The 26,170-nt window shown below is 43.5% G+C and overlaps 1 protein-coding gene across 2 annotated transcripts in view; it reads right to left on the bottom strand.

Moving 5' to 3' along the window:
* Window positions 1-20,064, bottom strand: part of LOC127010400 (mucin-5AC-like) — a 49,104-nt gene extending 29,040 nt beyond the window's left edge. The window contains exons 1-2 of one of the 2 annotated variants that reach the window (XM_050884431.1): window positions 18,186-20,064; window positions 2,429-2,550 (exon numbers count right to left, since the gene is read on the bottom strand). In XM_050884431.1, coding sequence (XP_050740388.1) covers window positions 2,429-2,550; window positions 18,186-18,443 — 380 coding nt within the window. In that variant the 5' untranslated portion in view covers window positions 18,444-20,064. The remainder of the gene's footprint in view (window positions 1-2,428; window positions 2,551-18,185) is intronic. The other variant, XM_050884432.1, reaches the window with a different exon arrangement.
* Between the last annotated feature and the right edge of the window lie 6,106 nt (window positions 20,065-26,170).

The following is a 26,170-nucleotide window of genomic DNA, read 5'->3' as shown; positions in this document are numbered from 1 at the left end:
AAGACAAAACTGGAAGAGAAAAAGATGGCGAAAGAAGAAGGGAGAGGAAAGTGGGGGCAGGATGGAAGAAGGGGAAAGAAGAATAAACTGTACCGTAGTTCCTGGATAGAGAGAAGCCAATGAAGAAGGAGGAGAGAGGAAATTCAAGAGATGCTGGAAGAGAGAACTGGAAGAGAAAAAGATGGCGAAAGAGGAAAGGAGAGGAAACTGGGGCAGGATGGAAGAAGGGAATAGAGGAATAGACTGTACCGTAGTTCCTGGAGACAGAGAAGCCAATGAAGAAGGAGGCGAGAGGAAATTCAAGAGATGCTGGAAGAGGGAACTGGAAGAGAAAAATATGGCGATAGACGAAGGGAGAGGAAACTGAGGCAGGATGGAAGAGGGGAATAGAGGAATAGACTGTACCGTAGTTCCTGGAGACAGAGAAGCCAAAGAAGAAGAAGGCGAGACGAAGGGATGCTGGAAGACAGAACTGGAAGAGAAAAAGATGGCGAAAGAGGAAGGGAGAGGAAACTGGAAGCAGGATGGAAGAGGGGAATGGAAGACTAGACAGGTACAGGAGGAGGAGAAGGAGAAGGCGATGAAGAAGGAGGCGAGAGAAATGGAGGAGAAAAATATTATGAAACAGGACGGAAGGAAAAAACTGGAGGTAGGATGAGGCTTTAGCTGTAAGAGGAGAAAGGGAAGCTGGTAAAGGAGGAGGAAAGAGAAAACGAAGGAGTAGAATGGGAGACAAAAACAAAAACGAAGAGGCAGCAAAGTAAAGAGGAAATCTGAGGCAATGAACGTGAGTGTGATCTGGAAGAAGAAGAAGAAGAGGAAGAAGAGGAGGAGGAGGAGGAAGAGGGTACGCGATGAGGTAAGTGAACTGCAGGAAATATAAAGATGAAGGGAAGGGAAGGGAAGGGAAGGGGCAGCCAGGAGAGCGAGCGAGCGAGGGGAAGTGAAGGGAAGGGAAGGGAAGAGAGGTAACACTAACCGGAGATGGGAAGAGGAAGAAAAGATGAAGAGATGCTGAAAGAAAGAGGACAGAGAAGGAGGAGGAGGAGGAGGAGGTTGGGTGGAGTCAAGGGTATAAGGAGACGAAGGAATGTGGGAGGAAAAAGTGAGATAGTGAAGGAGAATAGAAGGGAAGGATCAGACTAAACAGGTGGAGGGGTGGAGGGGGGAAGGGAGAGGGTGGAAGGGGAAGGGGGAGGGGGAGGAGGATAAAGGGCGAAGGGTGGATAACTGTATATAAAGGGCGTGGGAAGGGAGATAGAGGTGAAGGGAGGGAAAGGGGAGAGAAGGGAGGGCAAACAAGGTGAAGGGAGAGAAAGGAAGGGTGAAGGAAGGGCAAACAGGGAGAAGGGAGGAAAGGAAGGGTGATGGAAGGGCAAACAGGAGAAGGGAGGGAACGGAGAAGAGTGGAGGAGCTCGTAGTGTGGAAGGAGGACAAAGAATCAGGGTGGAAGAGAGGAACAGAGACGGTGGAAGGGTGGGAAAGAGGGTGGAAGGGAGGTGGAGAGGGTGGAAGGAAGATGGAGAGGGTGGAAGGGAGGACAGAGAAAGGGTGGAAGGGAGGGCAAAGAAAGGGTGGAAGGGAAGGCACAGAGGGTGGAAGGGAAGGCACAGAGGGTGGAAGGGAGGCATCAAGGAGGGTGGAAGGGAGGTACAGAAAGGGTGAAAGGGAGATACAGGGAGGGTGGAAGGGAGGTACAGAAAGGGTGTAAGGGAGGGCAAAGAGAGGGTGAAGGGAGGGTCAAGATATGAAGAGGAGAGCAATGGAATGCCCCGCCCCGCGATGGCACTTCCGGTGGACACACACACACACACACACACACACACACACACACACACACACACACACACACACACACACACACAGCCTTTGAGGATTGTTAATGAGAGGTTTTGTTGTATTTAAAGGCCAGGGAGGCACTTTGCACATTCATCTCCTCCTCCTCCTCCTCCTCCTCCTTCTCCTCCTCCTTCTTCTCCTCCTCCTCCTCCTCCTGAAGGCCGGCACTGACCGCAGGAGTGCCGCCGGAGCCACCGCGCCCTGACACAGACAAACAAGGAGAAATTCACGTTTACTCCCATGATCATTAGTCTCTTAGCGTGTCAGTCAGTCAGTCAGTCAGTCAGTTAAGCATATAGTCAGTCAGAGGATCACATATATCGTCATTCAGTCTGTCAGTCGATCAATCAGTGGGTATATCAGTCAGTCAGTCAGTCACTCACTCACTCACTCCTTTCAATCGCTTCTCAAGTCAGTCATGAAAGCGAGTCAATCAACCAGTCAGTCAGTCAGTCAGTCAAACCATGCAAAAGTCCAGTCACTACTACTACTACTACTACTACTACTACCTACTACTACTACTACCACCACCACGACCACTACTACTACTACTACTACTACAACTACTAATAGTACACGCAACAGTACCTGAGCGGCGTGGAGCCCGGGCGGGATACATAGCCGTAGGGGGTGAAGTCTGAGGACCCTGTGTTGGTGGGGTTGGCAGTGGTGGAGCCCCGGAGGAAGGACACCCCATCGGCGGCCTCCTGCTGGGGGAGAAGAGAGAGAAGGTGAGGAGAGAGAGAGTGAGAGAGAGAGAGAGAGAGAGAGAGAGAGAGAGAGAGAGAGAGAGAGAGAGAGAGAGAGAGAGAGAGAGAGAGAGAGAGAGAGAGAGAGAGAGAGAGAGAGAGAGAGAGAGAGAGAGAGAGAGAGAGAGAGAGAGAGAGAGAGAGAGAGAGAGAGAGAGAGAGAGAGAGAGAGAGAGAGAGAGAGAGAGAGAGAGAGAGAGAGAGAGAGAGAGAGAGAGAGAGAGAGAGAGAGAGAGAGAGAGAGAGAGAGAGAGAGAATGTAGGCTGGTCGGTAAGTGGATGGATGAAAGAATATGTTAAGTTTTGATAAGAAAAATGGAAGGATTGAAATAAATAAATAAACATACGCAAAAAAGAATTAATATAGATGATAAACATTTAAGTAAATAGACAAATAGCTATAGTTAGACAGATTGACTGATAGATATAAAGATAGAAGAGAAAGAGGGAAGAAAAGAGTATAGAAAAGATTGGGAAAATAAAAGTAAATAAAGAAAAAAGAAAATAAAAGAATGAAAGAAAAAGAAAAAAGAAAGACTGGTAGATAGAAAATAAAATAACAAATAACTAAATAAATAGAAAAAAATAGAAAAAAAAGAAAGGAGGAAGAATTAAGAAACACACGAAAAGAGGAGAGGAAAATAAGAAAGGAAAAAAGAAATGCAAATAGAAAACAAGATTAAAATAATGTCTCGCTGGAAATTCCTACGAGGCGAAAGGTCAAGAAAAAAAAGACACTAGATTGAAAGAAAATTGATAAGAAAACATTGTAAGAAAATCAAGAATGCTAAAAGAAAAACATCCAGAAAATTGAAGAAAAGACACGCTGAAAAAAAAAAGAATGAATATCGAGCAGAAAAATACAAAACAAAAATATCTAGAACAAAGTGACAAAAAAAACATAGAAAAAAAAACGGTGAAAGTGAAAAACAACAAAACAAGATTACGGTAAAAAAAAAAAAGGCAAAATAAAAAAAATAATTCATAAAAAAGAAGAAAAAAAAGGAGTTAGAAAAAATAAGAAATAAAGAAAAAAATAACACAAAAAAACAACTTAAAAGAAAACATAGAAAAAAAATGTAACACAAAATGAATAAAAAAAAAAAACGAAGGAAGGAAAACAATAATGAAGAAAATAAAGCGGTCACATTAAGAACAACAACAACAACAACAACAACAACAACAACACTTCAAGAAACACTAACAAAACACATTAATAAGCAAAACAAACAAAAAACAAAACCACTTCAACAATAACAAAACACTTCAAGAAACACTAACAAAACGCATTAACAAACAAAAACAAAACAAAACAAAAAAATCACTTCACCAATAACAAAACACTTCAAGAAACACTGACAAAACACATAAAAAAAAAAAATCACTTCAACAATAACAAAACACTTTCCATTAGCAAAAAATACAACCCACTTCCCAATAACACGCTCAATGCTAACTTAAATTTCTACAACCTAACCTTCTACCTCATTAACATTTCCTTCTCTCACTCAATCTCCCTCTCTCTCTCCCTCCCTCCTCCTCATCCTCCCGTAAATTCTTCCATCCCCTCATTATCTGTCGCCTCTTATGAAGGTTTGCGGTGGAGGAAAAGAGGAGGAGGAAGCGGGGAGAGGCGGGGAGAGAAGGGAAGAGGAGAGAAGATGAGGGAACAGGAGGTGAAAAGAAGAGGGGTGAGAAAAGCTGAAAAGAGGAGGGAAGAAGCGGGAAGAGGCGGGGAGAGGCGGGAAGAGGCAGGAAGATGAGAGAACAGGAGGCGAAAAGAAGAGGAGTAAGATTCAGGAGGAGGCGAGAAGAGGAAGGAAGAGGCAGGGAGAAGAGGAAGAGCGGGAAGAATCACGGAGAAGGAAGAACGGGAGGAAAGGAGAGTTTGTGAGCGAGGAAGGGGCGTGAAGAGGAAGGAAAAAGCGAGGAGAGACAGGGAAAGGAGGGGAAAAGAAGGAAGAGGAACGAACGAGAAGAGGAAGCGAGTTCGTGAGTGGGAGGCGTGAAGGGGAGGGGCGGGGAGAGAGAAGGGAGATTTCGTGAGTGAGAGGCGGGGAGAGGTAGGCAGAGGCAGGGAGGAGGAAACAGCCGGGGAGAAGAGGTGAGGAAAGAGAGAAAGAGGGACTAGCGGGAAGAAGGGAGAGTTCGTGAGTGGAAGGCGGGAAGGGGAAGGGCTGGGGAAAGGCGTGAAAGGAGGGGCGAGGAGAGGCAGGGGGGGCGGGGGGCGGGGGGGGGGGGAGAGGGGGGGGCGTGAAGGCTGCCGCGGTCTAGAGAACACGAGAACGCAAAGAACATAACAGTGCAGGGAAACCGCAGCTAGTTGTTCACGCGGCTACTCCCCCCTCCCCCCACCCTCTCACTCTCTCCCACGCATCCCATTCTCTAGCTCCCTCTTTTTTATCTCCCTCTTTTTCTCTTTCCCTCCTTTTTATTTCCCTTTTCTCTCTCTCCCTCCTCTTTATTTCCTTTTCTCTCTATCTCCCTCTTTTCTCTTTCCCTCCTTTTTATTTCCCTTTTCTCTCTATTAACCTCCTCTTTATCTCCCTCTTTTCTCTCTCTTTGATATTGCTCTTCTCTTCTGTTACCACTACGTCTACTTCTAATATTCTCCTCCTCCTCCTACTACTACTACTACTACTACTACTACTACTAATACTAATACTACTACTACTAATAATAATAATAATAATAATAATAAAAATAATAATAAAGATAATAATTAACTAACCTTGATCCCAAACGAAAAAAGAAAGAAAAAAACACACACGATCGATCTTGGTGTTTTTATTTTCGTTTTCTTTTTTTCTTTTTTTTCCTTCGCACGTGTGAATATAACGAAATGCGATTGACTTTGACTGAGTGACATTTTCTTGTTTACGCAATTAGAGAGAGAGAGAGAGAGAGAGAGAGAGAGAGAGAGAGAGAGAGAGAGAGAGAGAGAGAGAGAGAGAGAGAGAGAGAGAGAGAGAGAGAGAGAGAGAGAGAGAGAGAGAGAGAAACGATAAAAAGTAACCACAATTATCACTTTTCACACACACACACACACACACACACACACACACACACACACACACACACACACACACACACACACGAGATAGAATAGCCACGACGTTTTTAAAGGAAGGCACGATTTGGGGACCTGAGGGATTGGAAGAGGTAGGTGGATGGGTGGAGGGGTGGAGGGGGAAGAGGGTGTTAGGTAAGGTAAAGTGAGAAGGATGGGAGGGATAAGTGGGAAAGGGTGAGAAAGGGTGAGTGGAAAATAGCATGAGAAAGGGATAGGACGGTTGAGAGAGTGAAGGGAAAAGGGTGAGGGGGTGAGTGGGTGAAGGGTGAATCAAGAGTAGGGTGGGAGGCTGTGGGTGAAAGGAGTGGGTGGTGATGTCCTCCTTCGCATTGCCCAACACAGCAAACAAATCTAAAACGAAATATCCACCAGTAAAATGTGACTCCGAGAGAATTCGTGTGTGAATCTTTTTATCGATCACCTCGGCGGGAGAAAGAGAGACAGTCCGCAAGCAACAGAAAGAAAGAAAGAAAGAAAAAAAGAAAGAAAGAAAAGTGAAAAGCTAGCAATGATCATGTATGCAGTGTCACGAATTTGGGTAAAGGTCGATTTAAAATTTATAGTGAGTATTTTAATAATCTTGTAACTAAACATACCGATCTCTCACCTCGACATCGTAAAAGGGACGCTGTAATAGGGCTGTGAACAAGGAACCTAGATAGAAAATGGGAAAGGTCGATTTAAAACACATAGACAGTGAGTATTTTAATAATCTTGTAACTAATTAAGGCGCCTTAAAAATGGGAAAGGTGGATTTAAAACGCATAGACAGTATTTTAATAATCTTGTAACTAAACACAGCGATCTCTCAGCCAGACATCGTAAAGGGACGCTATGATAGGGATATGAACAAGGAACCTGAATAGTACTGAAGCTCCTTGAAAATGGGAAAGGTCGATTTAAAACGCATAGAGGGTGAGTATTTCAATAATCTTATAAATAACATAACTAGAATTTAACCCTAAGACGGCGGTGGAATTATATATAGACGGTCCAAAATTCAGTCAGTCAGTTTTGTATGGCAGAAATATAACAACACTTTCAGATTGCGGTAGAATCTATATATAGACGATAGTTAAAACATCTATTATGCGGCGTAACTATATTTATGCCAAGGTCCTAAGGTCGGCAGTGACTATATACCTACAGACGATTCCATTTTGGGGGAGCTACTCTTTAAATACTGCCGCCGTCAAGGGTTTTAAAACATACCTACCACTTGGGCTTCTAAATGTGTGTACAGACTCAAAACAACATCAACCACGAAGTAAACAAAGCGAGTCCCAACCCTGACGGAGCGGCCCACGAAGGGATAGGAACGCATACCACCCGCCCGCCCCCTTGATAGCGCTATCGGGCGGGGGTGACGCAAGAGGGGAAGGCGCGGCGCGAGGGTTAACGTATCCACAACAAACACACACACACACACACACACACACACACACACACACACACACACACACACACTTTCATTTTTCAAGGCGCGGGTGTCATGGGAGGTGGCGCGGAAAAAAGAATGCAGGACGATAAACTTTTGCATCAGAGTCAACAGTTAGAGATTTTATCAGATACTTTCCATTTCAGTGTGGGGGGAGGAGGGGGAGGGTGCGTGCGTGTGTTTGTGTGTGTGTATGAGTCATGTATACACTCAAGGGGAGGGAGGAAAGAGGAATGCGGTGCGCGAGAAAGTGGTTTATAGAACAACATATACCAGCAAATACTTTTCCTCCTAAACACATTCGAGTCAAGGAGAAAAGACGAAAAATTAGGGAGTGACACGGACGAGGGGGAGGAGGAAACATGGAAACAAGGAAATACAGGCAACAGAAAACCTATTGGCTCATTACGAGGTTACCCGCTCTACTGATTCACGACATATTTTTTTAAAAGTCGCATTAGTATTTAATAAGTTATGTGGATAGTAAGTCTTTTTACTTTCATTTATTGGGACGGAGTTTGTCAGAAGAGTCAGATTTTCAAGAGTTAAGTAGACATTATTGCAAACTCATTAAAAAAAAGTGATGTAAAAACAGATCAACAAACTTAACTATCAACTTTAAATATCAGTAAAAAAAGACATCAGCGAGGAGGGGGAAGAGGAGGCAGGTGACAGTCTATCCTCCCTTCATCAACACGTTCCTTCTATACGGCATTTCCCTTTCCCTTACCGTACGAATCACCGGAAGAAGGAAACACGGAGCGATAACTTTAAAAATCAGTGAAAAAAAAGACATCAGCGAGGAGGAGGAAGAGGAGGAAGGTGACAGTCTATCCTCCCTTCATCAACACGTCCCTTCTATACGGCATTTCCCTTTCCCTTACCGTACGAATCACCGGAAGAAGGAAATACGGAGCGATAATTATCAAATCTCAAGGTCGTGGGTTTTGAGGGCGAAGGGAAACCGACCGCGACCAAGCGAACTCGCGACCCGGTTTTACGCAGGAGACGGAAGCGAATATAAAAAGGCGACTCGCAAATGGCAAAGAACGGTGGCCTTTGAACGTGTGTGTGTGTGTGTGTGTGTGGTGAGTGCCGTGGTCAGTGCCGTGGTCAGACGTTCATTACACGTTCATTACACGTTCCCTTGTTACGCCCTTCAATGGTTTTCCTCAATGACGGGATTTTCAGGAAGTGAGTAACTGTGTCTGTGGTGAAGAGGAGGAAAAAGAGGAATGAATGATTAATAGGAATAGAGATTGAGTGATGAGTTATGTGTGTGGTGAAGAGGAGGAAAAAGAGGAATGAATGATTAACAGGAATAGAGAGATTGAGTGATGAATAAGATGAAGGAAAAATAGGGAAGGGAAGAAGGAGAGGCAATAATGATAAGAAACGCAAAAAAAGAGAAGAAAAAAAACGAAAAGGAGGATGTGATGAATGGGAAAGAAGAAAAGGGAAGGAAAAATAGGGAAGAAAAGGAGAAACAGAAGAAAAAATGATAAGAAAAGCTACAGAAGAGAAGAAAAACGAAGACAGTGATAAAAATGAGAATAAAATAAATGGGAAAGAAGAAAAGGGAAGGAAAAATAAGGAAGAAAAGGAGAAACAGTGGAAAAAATGATAAGAAAAGCTAAAGAAGAGAAGAAAAACGAAGACAGTGATAAAAATGAGAATAAAATAAATGGGAAAGAAGAAAAGGGAAGGAAAAATAAGGAAGAAAAGAAGGAAAAAGCAAAAAATGATTAGAAAAGCTACAAAACAGAAGAAAACGAAGACTGATAAAAATGAAAATGTGATGAATGGAAAGAAGGAAAAGTGGAATACATGATGAACAGGAATAGAGAGATGGAGTGATTAATAAGAAGACAAATATGTGATGAATGGGAGGGATAGAGAAATTGTGTGATGATTATGATGATTAGGGAGAAGATAGTGCGATGGATAGAGTAATGAATAAGGTAATTATGATGAAAAATGAATAGGAAAAAGAAACAGGAATATAAATAAATAAAGAAACAGGGAAGGGAAGAGAAGAAAAAGGGCAAGAATAGAAGAAAGAAAAATGAAATAGGGAGAGGAAGAGAAGAAAAAATGGAATAAATATGATGAGTAAAAATGAGATTGTGCAATGGATAGAAGATTGTGTGATGAAATAGGAGAAAGAAGAGAGAATGATAAATAGGGAGAAGGAGATTATAGATGAATGAAAAAACTGGATAATAAGAAACACACACACACACACACACACACACACACACACACACACACACACACATACACTCACATACCCCCTTCTCCCCCACACACATACCATACCCCTTCCCTCCTTCCCCCCCCCCCCCCACACACACAAACACACACACAGATACCCCTCCCTCCCACACACATACCATACCCCTTCCCCTCCTTCCCCCACACACATACCCCCATCCTCCCCCCCCACACACATACCCCTTCCCCTCCCCCTCCCACACATACCTCTCCCCGCCCCTCCTCCTCCCCCTCCCCCCTCAACAAAGGATTGATATAAACCTTTCTACATCCTTTAAGACAAATTCCCGTGACCCGCGCCGCACTTTCTCCCCCCACCCCCCCACCGAGACCTTGAACTATCGGGCCGCGGATCGAAACCAAAATATTCAGCGCCGCCGTCGTCAGGTGTGAGAGTGTGTCAGCGGCGCGCCCCTGAACCACGCAGACTGTCGCGGGGAGGAGGAGGAGGAGGAGGAGGAGGAGAGGCAACATTGATGATAAGGAAAAATAAACAGGCGAGAAACGGAGAGAGGAGAGCGATAGAAACGAAGAGCAGAAACATAATAGGAAAAAGAGGAGGAGGAGGAGGAGGAGGAGAGGCAACATTGATGATAGGGAAAGATAAACAGACGAGAAACGGAGAAAGGAGAGCGATAGGAACGAAGAGCAGAAAAATAATAGAAAAAGAGGAGGAGGAGAAGGAAGAGGAGGAGAGGTAACCATGAGGATGAAAAGATAAAAAAGATACGAAAATTGAAGATACCGATAGAAACGAGGATAAGGAAGAGGAGGAATAGGAGGAGAAGGAAAAAGTGGAAGAAAAGGAGGAGAAATAGGAGAGCCAATAATGATGATGATAAGGAAAGCTAAAAAGAGATAAAGAACGAAGATAGGGACAGAAATGAGGAGAATGAGAATTATGAGGAAGAAAAGGAGCAGAAGGAGGAAGTGGAGAAGGAGAAGGAGGAGGAAGAGGAGGAGGAAAAGAACCAACATTGATGAAGGCGAAGGTGAGATAAAAACAAAAAACAACGAAAACAACGAAGATAACAAAAACGACATCGAATATATGAAGAAGAAAAGAAAGACGAAGACGAGAACGAGAAGAAGAAAAAGGAAAACAACCGAAACAGGCCACAACAACGAAAAAGGATAAAACGAAGAGAGAGAGAGAAAGAGAGCCAGAAAAGAGGATGAGAGGCGAAATCCCGAGAACCTAAGATGAAAGGCGACAAGACGAGGTTAAAGAAGAGGAGGAGGTTACCGGGGAGAGAGTATCTTTGAGGAATTTGCATTATATCCTCGACACGTGACCCGGATTCCGCGATGCAGGTATTTGGACCGTCCCTGAGGCGAGACAAATGGTTGGGAGCTTGAAGGCTGCCTGACGCATCTCGCCTTGTATCAATCACATCTTGAACTCTGTCCCATATTTCCTTCGAGTCTCTCCCTCCTCCTCCTCCTCCTCCTTCTTCTCCTCGTTGTTGTTTATCTCCAGGACAACACACACACACACACACACACACACACACACACACACACACACACACACACACACACACACACACACTCGCTTGACGCATCTCGCCTTTCATCTGTTACAACTCGAACTCTGCCCAATATATCCGAACTCTCCCTCCTCCTCCTCTTCCTTTTCCTCCTTCTTGCTATGTCGATTACCAGGATAATGCTCAGAAAACAACACAACACACACACCTCTCGTATCTCCCATATTCCCTTAACTCTCTCTTTCTCCTTCTCCTCCTCCTCTTCTTCCTCCTTTTTCCTGCCATTTTGATTTCCAGGACAACACAACACACCAACACAAAGGAAAAGAAGTAAAAAAAAGACATAGAAAACAGAATAGCAAATACATATATAAGTAAATAGAAAGAGGAAGCAATAGGAAACAAAAGAAGTAAAAAAAGACATAGAAAACAGAATAGCAAATACATATAGAAGTAAATAGAAGAAATATATGGAAAGGAAAGAGGAAGAAATAGGAAACAAAAGGAAAACAGAGAAAAGGAAAAGGGAAAAGGAAAAATAGACGTGTTTCTCCTGCCATCTATCACATCTCGACCCCTGGCCCATATTCCTTCCCATTCTCCCTCCTCCTCCTCCTCCTCTCCCCTTCTTCCCCCTCCTCCTCCTCCCCGTGTCTATCCCAGGACAACACACACACAAAAACAACACATCACAACACACCAACGCACTTTCTCTTTACCTCCAAGCCACGTCGATAAAAACAAACGCTTATTTTATCTGATTTTATACAGTTTACCGCAAGCATGGAGGGAGTACGGCCATAAATTGCACCCTGTCGCTCACTTCCAAACACACAAATCTTGAGCAGCGGGTCCGTTTTTTCCTCCGCCAGTCCCGTTAAGGAAAATATTATACATGAACTAGCGCAAGTATTTTTTTTTTTTTGTCTCTAGTTAGACATTCATATATTCATTCATTTATTCAGGAGTGTGTTTGCGTTTATATTTGTTTGGCATATGTTCATTCAAGGCTTCACCGGGTGCTCAAGTATCTTATTGAAGGGAGAATTTATTTGTTATAGTGTTTTATGAGAATTAGATGGAAGATAAATAAAAAACAACAACAAAAAGTAATAAAACAATGAATTAGCTACTCCTAAAATAGCCTAAAAACTTAACATCGTATCCATTTGGAGGTGTATCGTTAGGTTTATTGAAACGAAAATCAATCTGTTCGTATTTTCTTTAGAATTAGATAAAAAGGATGATTACAAAACAAAGAATTGAAAATACTCCTAAAACCGTCTTAAAACTTATCCTTCACGATGATATACAACTGGATATACTGAAACGAAAAATCAAATGTTCATGTTTTGGATGTGAATTAAAGATAAACACAACAGAAAAATGACAAAACAAGGAATTAAATGCTCCTAAAACAGTCTCAGAACTTATCACACACTAAGAGCTGTCAACTCCCGAAATTGACCTCTCTTTCGGCCACCTCTTTTGATTTTTTTTTTAAGAGCAGCGAGTAGCGGGCTTTTTTTTTATTATTGTTTCCTTTTTTTGTGCCCTTGAGCTGTCTCCTTTGTTGTAAAAAAAAAAAAAAAAAAAAAAAAAAAAAGAGATATACTAAAACAAAAATTCATCTGTAACTACATTTTATGAGACCAACACAGAATAAAGAAAAATACAATAGAAGAATGGCAAAACAAGGTCAGAATTTATGACACACTAAGAGCTATCGATTGAGAGAAGAAAACTATACTTCGACCCGATCAAAGTCAGCTAAATCAAGAGGCTTTCCAAAGAGGATCAGAATGTAAACACGACCAAAGGGGAGACACGTGACTCGCCCATCCCATCACCGTTTCGGGCCAGAGATTGAAACAAAAACACAACAATACACACGAACAAGGAAACAAACAATAGGAAAGAGAAATCAATAAAGTTGCTCAGTAAACGTCGATATGAAAGGAATAAAGAGGAATAAGGAAGATAAAAATATTATGTTGTGTAGAAAATCAGCAAAGAATTGATTTAAACTACCCAAAACACTACTACTACTACTACTACTACAACTATCAATAAAGTTGCTCAGTAAACGGCGATATGAAAGGAATAAAGAGGAATAGAGAAGATAAAAATAATATGTTGTGTAGAAAATCAGCAAAGAATTGATTTAAACTCCCCAAAACACTAGGTACTATTCTTACTACTACTACTACTACTACTATTACTACTACTGCTACTACTACTATTACTGCTGCTACTGCTTCTATTTCTACTACTCAAGGCACCTCTTCTGGCCACTCCTTCTGTTTGATTTTGCAAGAGCAGCGATTATCGGGCTTTATATTTTTCCTCTTCTTTGTTTATTTACCTTAAGCTGTTTCCGTTACCGTATAAAAACCCCTTACTACTACTACTACTACTACTACTACTACTACTACAGCTCCAAGTCCTCCCCTTCGTCAGGTTCTTTGCTAGACTCCTTCCCGCCGCGGCCCCAGGAAGGAGGGTCAGTCAAAACCACCACCACCACCACCACCACCACCGTCCCCGCCCCCGCCGCCGCCGCCACCCTCCTATTGACACTCTCTATTCGCCGGTATTGTTCTGAGATTTTATTACGATAACACATTGTATACACGTCTGTGAATTTGAGGGTTTTCATTTTATGACTCGGGGAAAAATAACTTGTGTGAGTGTGTAATTTTACGTGTTTTTTTTCAGTTTCTATTTTTTTCTTTTCAACAGCAGAATGAATAAACGAATGAATGATTTTTGTATTTGATTTTAAGAATGATGGAGAAGAATAAAGTCTTTTTTTTTAATCAACGGCGGAATTCATAATAAAAAAAAAAAACAAGCCTCATATATTTGCTGCTAAGGGGACGGAGTTCTGATGAAAAGAAATCAAATCAAAACCAAATCAAGGTAAGTTTCTCTTTTCGTTTTTTTCTCCCAGGCAGTTGCGGTTCGTTTCCTCTCCTTTTCCCTTTTCCAGGCCGAGCTGAGACACATCTTCACACACTCTCGTCTGATTTCAAAAGGAAACGTGTCGGGGAAGGGCGTCGCCGGGGCAGGAGAGACACGCACGCCGCTCCACCGTTCACGAAGGATGGGTGGAAGCTGCCGGAGATAGTCAGATGGCTGTTTCTTTCACCCCTCGCTCTCCCCGCCCTCTCCCTCTCCCCTCACTCTACGGTCCTTGTATGACAGGATTCACCAATGTTCACAAGTATTTTATAGGAGCGAAAATTCAAATTCAAAATGCAAAGGAGTCATGAGTTTGTATCTATAACGGTTCTTAGGGACGAAAAGAAAACTGCCTAAGAACAAAATAGCTGTTCTGGAGGCCTTGGCAGCTTAATTTTTGCATTTAAGTAACATACGTCCAGCTCCTTCAGTCTAAATGTAAGGGAGTCTTGAGCCCGTGTCTATAACAGTTCTTGGGGACGAAAATAAAACAGCCTAGGAACAAAATAGCTGTTCTGGAGGCCTTGGCAGCTTCATTTTTGCATTTAAGTAACACACGTCCAGCTCCTTCAGTCTAAATGCAAAGGAGTCATGAGCCTGTATCTAATAAAAGTTCTTGGGGACGAAAAGAAAACAGCCTAGAAACAAAATAGCTGTTCTGGAGGCCTTGGCAGCTTCATTGTTCAATTTAAATAACAAGCGTGGCCTGACTCCTTGAAGGCCTTGTTAAGAATCGCCTTCCCCCTCCATTACCTTCCCCGAGACACACCTTCACCTCACGACCTTGGGCTGGAAAACGTTCGGTCTCTTCAGTACCTCGAGCACCTGTTTTCTCTGGATGCACCAAGAACCCGTCCCTCACTATCTACACCAAAATCTATATCCACATTATACCTATCTCCACCATCTAAACCTATCTACACTACCTATACCAATATATATATCATTTTTATACCTATCTCTACCATCTAAACCTATCTACCCTACCTCCACATTATCTATCTCACTATTACACCTATCTACACTACCTCTACCATTGTCTATCTCACTATTATACCTATCTTCACCATCTAAACTTATCTACACTACCTCTACCATTGTCTACCTCACTATCAAGAACCATTATCCTATCCCTACAGGCACCTATTGAATGTATACCTCAAGTTCTTCGCCCTCAGAGTCTTAAATACCTGCCTTATGGATGTACCACAACTCCCTCTTATCAATGAATACAAGGGTCATTCTTCACTCCTAACTCCTTTTAACCTCCACGTATGTCTATTTTCCTTCTCTAACCCCCCCCCCCCCCAACGTTATACAAGAGCCATCCCTCACTCCTAATTCCTTTTTGCTCCCACCTATGCCTATAATTCTTCTGCTTCCCACGACCGTTAGACAAGAAAACATCCTTCACTCCTTACTCCTTTTAGGCCCAACGCATGCCTATAATCCTTTCCCCCCTCACGAGCGTTATATAAGAACCCACGTAACATAGCAAAACACAGGGAGACTCATCGCTGTAAATCACACTGAAGGTTATAGAAAAGATAAGAGACATCCTTCATTCCTCACTCCCTATAGTTCCCATGTACGCCTATCCTTCTTCCCACGAGCGTCATACAAAAAATATCCTTCACTTTTAATTCCTCATAGTTCCCACGTATGCCTATGCCGCTATCCTTCACCTCCCCCCACTCCCTGAGCCTTGAGTACCCGTCCCTCGGCAACACTCGCCCTGCTCCCCTCGCGAAGAAGCAGGCCCCCCCCTCCCCCCCCTCCCCCCCTTCGGCTCCTGACGCGCTTGAGCGGAGCAGCAATGGAGCGTCACATCCGAGGGAGCGCGCGCCACATTTCCGAGCGTGAGGCAAGGCGGGGTGGGGTGGGCGTGGGGTGGGGGGAGGGCGTGACGTGAGGCGCTCCCCGATAGTAGGGTGGAGGTGATGGAGGTGGTGGTGATGATGGGTGGGAGGGGGACACCCATCCTCCACTGAAAAACAAAAAAAGAAAAAGAAAAAAGCGTTCCATTGTCTTATCGGAACAATGACAGCGGCTTGAAGTATTGTATCTGTGACTCGTCTATCACTTAACTATTTCTTCCCTTCGATATACTACAACTTTACCTGAACTGACACAAAACACACACACACACACACGCAGATCGGTGCCTCGTATGTCACTTAACTATTTCTTCCCTTCGATATACTCCAACTTTACCTGAAATACCCCAAAACACACACACTCACACACACACACACACACACACACACACACACACACACACACACACACACACACACACACACACACACACACACACAGACATCTTACATACCCTCGGAAACACCTGAGCTAAACAACAACGCCGCCTTACCCTTCCTGGCCATGACATTTTCAAAAAGGATCACAAAATAATATCCCCTCTAGAATAAATCAGATCGAACGCGCCGCCTAACCTTGCCTTGAACGGGATCGGGATCGGGGCCGCTACAAAGGGAGTCGAGTGACGCCCATGCAGGAAAACTGTATGTAGGGTGTCGGAGGTGACGGCCATTCTTGCTCTCCCTCAAGATAATATTTCACGGGAGAGGAGAACAAGGAAGGGAGAGAGAGAGAGGGAGGGAGAGAGGGAGTCATGAAGGAAGTGAGACATTGGAGGGATATTAAAGAAGGGAAAAAAGTAGATAGAAGGAAGGAGGCGTGAAAGCGAGTGAATGAATGAATGAATGAAGGAAGGAAGAAAGGGAAGAGGATATTTGAAGGGAGGAAGTGAGCCATAGGAAGGTTATTAAAGAAGGGAAAAGTAGAAAGGGAGGAGATAGAAGGAAGGAGGGGTGAAAGCGAATGAATGAATGAATGAAGGAAGGAAGAAAGGGAAAAGGATGCATACAGGGAAGAAGTGAGACATAGGGAGTGTATTAAAGAAGGAAAAAAAAAGTATAAGGGGAGGAGATAGAAGGAAGGAGGGATGGAGGAGAGAATGAAGAAAGGAAGGAAGAAAGGAAGAAAGAGGATGTATGCAGGAGAAAGTGAGACAAGGGAGCGTGAAAAACAAGGGAAAAAGTAGAACACCAAAGAAAACAGCTCAAGGGCAAAACAGAAAACAATAATGAAAAAGAAGCCCGCTAATCGAAAAAGGAAGGAGGGATGAAAGAGAGACAATGAAGGAAGAAAGGAAGGAAGGAAAGAGGGCATATGCTTGTCAGTACGTCCTGGTTTTACGGCTCACGCGGAAATGCACTGGCTGGTTTTATTGTTGCCGAAAACCTGTTCCTTAAATTCTTTGAGGACAAGTTCACGGTCAGACGGAGATGCGGGGGAAGGAAGGGGAAAAAAATGAGATGTGCCGTAAAAGGTGTTTGCTAATTAAGGTAAGGATGCTGCAGTGAGGGGAGGAAGATGAGGAGGAGGAGGAGGAGAGGGAACGGGGAAGAAGGTGGGGCATTGTTGATTGACTAAGATGGAGATAGACTTACTGATGTTATGACACACACACACACACACACACACACACACACACACACACACGAGCCTAAGACTGGTATTATCAAACGTTTCGGATTCTTGTTACGACTATATTTTTTTTAAGACGAGAGAAGCACTACATTTTCTTCCTGTTCATGACGCAGAAGCCTCCCACAACTACCGCTAGGGTCAAGAAACCACCCAAAGAAACCCCTACAACCTCTGCGAGAGCCTTTTTAAATATACTAAGGTTTCTGAGTTTGGTAATAAGGTCCCAAGTAAGAACATTAAACAAAAGCCTAATCTTACGCCTTCTAACTATTATATTGGTTTAAACCCCGACAACCTCTACGAGAACTTTCTTTAAATATATAAATACTACGGTTTCTGAGTTTGATAATATAGGCCTAAGTAAGAACCTCATTAAACAAAAGCCTAATCTTACGCCTTATCTCTTGAAGCCTTCTAACCAGCGTTGCCAAGTTATCGTACTCAAAACATCGCATTTATCGGTTCCAGGGTTAAAAAATTTCCTACCCACACAGATAACGAAATTCCAGTTAAAGTTCTCGTTAAAATCATTACTTATTGGAGTTTGTTTGCGATAGCTGTGACTCAGAAACCGGGAAATACGACGTGCTGAGTGGTTTTGAATACGATAATTTGGAACCCTGCTTCTAACTCTTATATTGGTTTTCCTTTATCATCATCATCATTAGCCTTGTCAGCATCCTAATTATCCTTCCCATCAACTCACCGCCGAAGGATACGCTCTCCTGTGCCTCTTAATATTATACCTTATCTCTTTAAGTCTTCTAACTCTTCTATTGGTTTTCCTTTATCATCATTATCATAAGCCTTGTTAGCATCCTAATTATCCTTCCCATCAACTCACCGCCGATGGATACGCTCTCTTGTGCCTCTTCGCGTCCTTCCCCCAGCGGCTCTTGAAGGCTCGGTCACTCTTCCTGGACGAGAGGCTCACGGTATCGATGGGGTGCTCCTCCTCCTCGCCCCGGCAACCCGCGCGTTCCTCGGGGCGGGACGGGGCCTGGTGGGGCTGGGGCATCTCCGGGTCGGCGGCCGCGAACCAGGCGGGGCCGTCATTTGCATCACAGGAGCGGCCCAGAGCCTTCTTCACGTGGCTCATCATACCTCGCCGCCTTCCTTTTCCGAGCAGCTTCCTCCTCCTCTTCTTTCTCGCTTTTTTTCCTCTCCTTTTCTCTTTCTTTTCATGTAGAGCGTCTTCCTCCTTTTCTTTTTCTTCGCTTATCTTCCTTTTTCTCTTCTTATATTTTCTTTCCTTCCTCTCTTCCAGCAATGAAGGTAGTTTCCAAGAGTGTGTTTCGGTTAGTTTCTTATCTGTGGGTGTTTTTTTATCTTTATCTGTTTTATTTTTGCCTCTTCATTGTTTATCGACTTAGTTAGTGTCGTTGTTGATCTCCAGATGAGCAAGAAACTTCAAAATTTTCAAGAAGTTTCGCTCGAAGATTCCGATCACTCGTTGCTGCCGCGTTGAAGTTTCTGATCACTCGCTGCTGTCTCATTGAAGTTACCCAAACATCACAGCGCGGTCAATATAACGTCCCTCATCTCTGGCAGTTTCCTAAGTACAAGCCATTGAATGTAACAATTAATTCTTTTTTTCTTTTAATCCTTGCACAGTCTCGCTCAATACTCAGCGTCCATTGTGGCGGGTATTGTTCTTCGAGTTTTTGTCCTAAACTGTCTTTCACTTATTACTTCATTGTGGGAGTTAACTACATTTTCACGGATGAGTTTTTTCTTCATTAACTTTAAATCACCGAAAGTTGGGTTTTGATTTACTCCCGAGGGACATAACACTGATTTTAGTTTGTTTACGTCTTGCTAACGCTGAGGAGTGGAGTTCAAGCCAGTGAGGGGGAGGGGAAGGGGGAAAGGCATTTGAAGTTGGGGTGGTAGGGAGCAGGGGGCAGGAGAGCACAGCACCTCACTTGTCCTTATAACCTTGCGCGAGTCTCCACACGCCAGCGGTCACCTTAGGCACAGAGGGGACGAGACTCGGGCATGGAAATTACGTGTATCGAAATTCGCTGGGCACTGGCTCATCTACCCTTCTTAGCTTAGTCCTCAAGTTCTCCTCCACCTCGGCGGCTCACCACGCAGAGCTGTCACCGCCTCCCGAGGGCCTGGTGGGGAGATTAGCTGGTGCGTGAGGGGAGCGGCGCGCGGCGAGAGGACACACACACACCCGCCCGCACTGCCTCGCCGAAGAAGACTGAGGCGCTGAGGTTGAGCTGACCAGGTGTGTGCTCTGTGTTGTCTCTCGTGCACCTCCAGCCTTGCTCCAGCTCGCCCCCCATCCCGCGCTGACACAACCATGCACCACCACCACCACCACCACCACTATAGCCATCCACCGCCCACCGCACCGCCCCCACGAGAGAGTGATAGCCTTATCCCATACAGCAGAGTGCATTAAGTCATCGTTCTGAACGCCTCACAAGCCTCACTCTGCGGTCTCAAGCCTTAGTTCGCCTGGTTGAAAAGCCTCTCGTAGATGTTCCTGGGATTTCCGTGGACTGGTTTGTGATCCTAATGATAGTTTTACGCGACTTCTACGCCATGAACGGGAAAATCACCCAGACTCCTATGTTCCCATGTTCTTATGTTATGTTAAAATCCGATTGATCTTCTCTGTGGCTTGGGAGAGTCGTAACGGGAGTCCTAGACGATTAAGAATATGGACCTCAACCTCCCACGACCCACTGTAATAAGGATGCTTGATACCCACGACTATCCATGACGACTATCTATGGCTCACGGGAGGGGGATACGACCTGATATGGCCTAAAAAGTGTATGATACGACTTGGAACTACAAATCTATTCTATGCAAGACCACTAACGACCTAGGCACGCATTCTCAGAGGCTTTTGGCTCTCACAACAACTATTTACCAAGGCAACACAGGAGATTAGTCTGGTTCTCATGAGTGCTTTTAACATTCTTGGTGTAGCGTTGTTTTTTTTTCCCGTAGCGGGCTTTTTTTTTCCTGTAGCGAGCTTTTTTTCAGTACCGGGCTTTTTTTCTGTAGCGGGCTTTTTTTCTGTAGCGGGCTTTTTTTTTCTGTAGCGAGCTTTTTTTCAGTACCGGGCTTTTTTTCCTGTAGCGAGCTTTTTTTCAGTACCGGGCTTTTTTTTCTGTAGCGAGCTTTTTTTCAGTACCGGGCTTTTTTTTTCTGTAGCGAGCTTTTTTTCAGTACCGGGCTTTTTTTCCTGTAGCGAGCTTTTTTTCAGTACTGGCTTTTTTTCCTGTAGCGAGCTTTTTTTCAGTACCGGGCTTTTTTTTCTGTAGCGGGCTTTTTTTCTGTAACGGGCTTTTTTTCTGTAGCGGGCTTTTTTTCTGTAGCGGGCTTTTTCCTGTAGCGAGCTTTTTCAGTACTGGGCTTTTTTTCTGTAGCGAGCTTTTTTCAGTACTGGCTTTTTTCTGTAGCGAGCTTTTTCAGTACCGGCTTTTTTTCTGTAGCGAGCTTTTTTCAGTACCGGCTTTTTTTCTGTAGCGAGCTTTTTTCAGTACCCGGCTTGTTTTCCTGTAGGGAGCTTTTTTTCAGTACCGGGCTTTTTTTACTGTAGCGAGCTTTTTTTCAGTACCGGGCTTTTTTTACTGTAGCGAGCTTTTTTTCAGTACCGGGCTTTTTTTCCTGTAGCGAGCTTTTTTTCAGTCACGGGCTTTTTTTCCTGTAGCGAGCTTTTTTTCAGTACCGGGCTTTTTTTCCTGTAGCGAGCTTTTTTTCAGTACCGGGCTTTTTTTTCTGTAGCGAGCTTTTTTTCAGTACCGGGCTTTTTTTTCTGTAGCGAGCTTTTTTTCAGTACCGGGCTTTTTTTCCTGTAGCGAGCTTTTTCAGTACCGGCTTTTTTTCCTGTAGCGAGCTTTTTTCAGTACTGGCTTTTTTCCTGTAGCGAGCTTTTTTTCAGTACCGGGCTTTTTTTTCTGTAGCGAGCTTTTTTTCAGTACCGGGCTTTTTTTCCTGTAGCGAGCTTTTTTTCAGTACCGGGCTTTTTTTCCTGTAGCGAGCTTTTTTTCAGTACCGGGCTTTTTTTCCTGTAGCGAGCTTTTTTTCAGTACCGGGCTTTTTTTTCTGTAGCGAGCTTTTTTTCAGTACCGGGCTTTTTTTTTCTGTAGCGAGCTTTTTTTCAGTACCGGGCTTTTTTTCCTGTAGCGAGCTTTTTTTCAGTACCGGGCTTTTTTTTCTGTAGCTTTTTTTCAGTACTGGCTTTTTTTCCTGTAGTGAGCTTTTTCAGTACTGGCTTTTTTTCTGTATCGAGCTTTTTTTCAGTACCGGGCTTTTTTTTCCTGTAGCGAGCTTTTTTTCAGTACCGGGCTTTTTTTCCTGTAGCGAGCTTTTTTTCAGTACCGGGCTTTTTTTCTGTAGCGGGCTTTTTTTGTAGCAGGCTTTTTTCTACACTTTTTGTTGCCCATGAGCCGTCTCCTCTGTAGTAAAAAATATGAGAAGAAGCCTTGTCCAACTATCACTGAGCGCATAATACTACCAATGGATATACCAACGCAACCTCTACCAAAGCCTTGTCAAATGTGGGTGTGCAAGCCCTGAATCGTTTGAGAATATATGGGCCCTTGTGTGTAGAATGAAAACCATACATTGGACAGCAAACAACACACTACCATAGATACAACGACTAACAACCAGACAACCGCCATTACATACACATAACACTACGGACATATACTTACACAACCTGCTATGACCCAACCAACACGCAGTAAAGGACACGAATACATTACCCATGACTTGTAGTAGATACGCATGATACGCACACATAATACGCACACACATGACCGTGCATAATGAACAACGATACATGTGACCCTCCAAACACACATACATGTACACACAGCCTTTTATGATACGCACACACATGACTGTAGACTATGAACGAGGATGCACATATGACCCTCAACCCCCCCCACCCCCACACCCCCACACACATAAACACACACATAATCTTTCACAAGTACCTCAATGAACACAAAATAACAACTGCACAATTCTCAACACTAATTCACGGCTCACTTCCCACCCGACACCCGAACAAGACGACAATACGATAAATGATAATAAACTCAAGGCACAGAGAGGCAAGTGGACTAGACAACTAAAAAAAAAAGACAGGTTAAGGAGGAAGGATGACCACGTCCGCCCACTATCAACATCCTCACCCTTGACCTCTTAGCTAATGGTCTGATAATGGATAAGACGCTTGGATCTGTTCTGGTCAGCTGGACATCAAGTGGGAGGGAGAGAGGGAAGGAGGGGTCATGCAGCTTCCCACTCCCTCCCCACTCTCCTCTTCCTCTCTCTTTCCTCCCTGCTCATCTTATCTCCATTTTCTTCCTTCACCGGCACTTCGTTTTCTTTCACATCTTCATTTTCTTCTTCCTCCTTCTTTGCCTTATTTGTCTTCTCTTACTCTTCCATTGTCTTCTCCTCCTCTTCCTTCTCCTCCTCTTACATCTTCATTGCCTCCTTCTCCTCCTCCTCTTAACCCTCCTCCTCTTCCTCTTACTTATTCATTGCCTCCTCATCCGCCTCTTGCTTTTCAACTCCCTTCTCACCCTCTTAACCTCCCTTTTACTCATTGGCCTCCTCTTCCTCCTCCTCCTCCTCCTCCTCCTCCTCCTCCTCTTCAGTTCCTTTCGCCACCTTGTCACTATCTTCCTCCTCGTTCCCTCCCCATCAGGCTGTTCCTTTAAGATAGTGAGTGGCGTGTCATGGTTTTGAAGTGCTTGTTCTGGCGAGGGAAACATTTAACCAACCCTGACCTAAACGTTTTTTTGAGAGGGAGGGAGAGAGGGAGAGAGAGAGAGAGAGAGAGAGAGAGAGAGAGAGAGAGAGAGAGAGAGAGAGAGAGAGAGAGAGAGAGAGAGAGAGAGAGAGAGAGAGAGAGATGAAAGAAAATTAGTTAATATATAATAAATAAAGGATACGATGCAGAAAAAAAAGAAAAAAAATTGGGGATAGATTAAATTCCAAAACTCAGTAACACAAGAATACAAAAAAATACAAAACGAACAAATTTACAGACGAACAAACAAAAACTTCCAGCAAATAATACAAAAAATAAAATACAAACAACAACAACAACAACTTCCAACGAATAACACAAGAAAAAAAATCCACACACAGCTGTTCAAATGCCAAGCCTCGAGTCAAAACATATTTCAGGTAGGGTTAATTTTCACTAATTGATCCACCTAATCAAGAAACACCTGAAGATACTGACAGGTGACACGTCTCCTCCCTAACTCTCCGTCCAGCCAGGTGTAGCAGTAGTAGTAGTAGTAGTAGTAGTAGTAGTAGTAGTAGCAGTAGTAGTAGTAGAAGTAGTAGAAGTTACAGTAGTAGAAAATGTAGTAGTATCCCCCCAGACACACAGCCTCCCCCCACCCGCCCCCACACACAACCCCCCGCACCCCCCTATCCCCCCACACAATCCCCCCTCTACCAACCCCACAGACGAGCAAAACGCTGAGCGAAGTATATGGTCACTTTCTTCTTAGGGGAAATAAGTAAAAAAAAAAAAAATGTGGACTCAACGAAGAGGAAACGCATGGAAGGGGAAAGGGAAAGGGAGGGGAGAGGGGGAGGAAAGGGAAGGAGGGAAGGAGCAAAACACGAGGACACAGGGGAGAGAGAGAGAGAGAGAGAGAGAGAGAGAGAGAGAGAGAGAGAGAGAGAGAGAGAGAGAGAGAGAGAGAGAGAGAGAGAGAGAGAGAGAGAGAAAGCCAGTGACACAGTAGGTAGATAAGACACATGAAGGTCCCGCGTGAAGGGGTGAAGGAGGCCTATGAGGAGGGGTGAGACAGGCCTACAAAGGGCGGCACGAGGCTGGGGAAGGCTTACTGATGGTGGAGGCCTTTGTGGATCAAGGGTAAGGGTGGAGGAGGAGGAGGAGGAGGAGGGTGGATGGGAAGGAGGATTAATGATGATGATATAGTGATGATGATGATGATGATAATGATGAAAAAGATAAATAACATTGGTAAGAAAATAACAATAATAATTAAAAAAGAGAAGGGAAAGAAAGAAAAAGGAGAGCAAGGGAAGTAGGTCTGTATTAATAAGGGTCATTTAGGTGTTAAAAACGTATATTAGATAACAGATGAAGTAGGAGTTTGTGGTGTATTTTAACATTCCAGAATATAGTTACTAAATGAACGACTATACCTTTCTTTTACATCAGTCATATTGTTTTAAAATGAATAATATAAACCGGTCAGTCAGTCAGTTAGCCATTCCCTCAGTCAGTCACCCATTCAGCTAGTCACTCAATCCCTATAGTCAGTTAACATTTTGGGATATAGTTACTAAATAAACGACCATACCTTTCTTTTACATCAGTCATATTGTTTTAAAATGAATAATACGCATAAACCAGTCAGTCAGTCAGTTTGCCATTCCCTCAGTCAGTCACCCATTCAGCTAGTCACTCAATCCCAAAAGTCAGTTAACATTTTGGGATATACAGTTATTTAAATAGTAAATGAACACCCATAACCCTCTTTTACATCAGTCATCTGGTTTTAAAATGAATAATTACCCTGTTAATTAGTAATTCCCTCAGTCAGTCAGTCAATCCAAATATTAGCGTTCCTGGATACAGTGATTTATTTTGAACATACAGAGATAGAGTGATTTATTTAATTTCCTGGATACGTGGCAGGGTATTTAAGGGGTCAATGCCTGATTAGAGATGATTTTAAGTGAAACAAAATCCTTCTTCTTCTTTCTTTTGATATGTCTGGTTCATAGTGATATAGTGATTTATTTAATTTCCGGGGTACGTGGCGGCATATTCAGCGCTCAATGCTTGATTAGAGATGAGTATTAGTGAACAAAACCCTTCTTCTTGTTTCTTTTGACATATATGGTTTTGTAGGTTTTCTTCCTCCTACTCCTCTCCTCTGCCTATTCACACACTATTTTCAAGGGGATTACACCACGTGGCAGGATAGTTAAGTGGTCAATGCCTGATTAGAGATGATTATAAGTGAATAAAACCCTTCTTCTTGTTTCTTTTGACATATATGGTTTTGTAGGTTCTCTTCCTCCTACTCCTCTCCTCTGCCTATTCACACACTATTTTCAAGGGGATTACACCACGTGGCAGGATAGTTAAGTGGTCAGTGCTTGATTAGAGATGAATATAAGTGAATAAAACCCTTCTTCTTCTTTCTATTGACATATATGGTTTTGTAGGTTCTCTTCCTCCTGCTCCTCTCGTCTGCCTATTCACACACTATTTTCAAGGGAATTACACCACGTGGCAGGATAATTAAGGGGTCAGTGCTTGATTAGAGATGATTATAAGTGAATAAAACTCTTCTCCTTTCTTTTGACATGTACAGTTTTGTAGGTTCTCTTCCTCTTGGTCCTCTCTTCTGCCTATTCACACACTATTTTCAAGGGGATTACACTAACTTTCCTCACTATAATGTAGTCAGAATCGTGGTCTTAATTTATTAGTATCCCCAAACCAAAGAAGCAAACACCTGCGGGCTCTGTGTATGGGGAACTAAGTTAAGTATATCCTGAGCATTGCCACTCGCGTTTTCTCCATATATTCCTTTCTGACACGACTGTTCTCACTGATCTCTAATGTGTGCAAGGATTCTAGAGTGTATAATCTTCTCTAGACTCCTTGAATGAGTGGGATAGGTAGGGAAGGGTGTCAGGTAAGCAGCGGCCGGGTACCAGACATAATTATTCCTCCATGGACGACGTGTTCCCCCTTGACAAAGTCCCCCATGAACATATTCCCTTCTGGACATTTCTCCATCCGGACATTTTCCATTCTCTCAAATATCTATTTAATAA

The sequence above is a fragment of the Eriocheir sinensis genome, chromosome 43, assembly GCF_024679095.1.
Source record: "Eriocheir sinensis breed Jianghai 21 chromosome 43, ASM2467909v1, whole genome shotgun sequence".
NCBI lineage: Eukaryota > Metazoa > Arthropoda > Malacostraca > Decapoda > Varunidae > Eriocheir > Eriocheir sinensis.
Note: the sequence above shows the minus strand (reverse complement) of the source record. Positions and strands in the feature narration are given on the sequence as shown.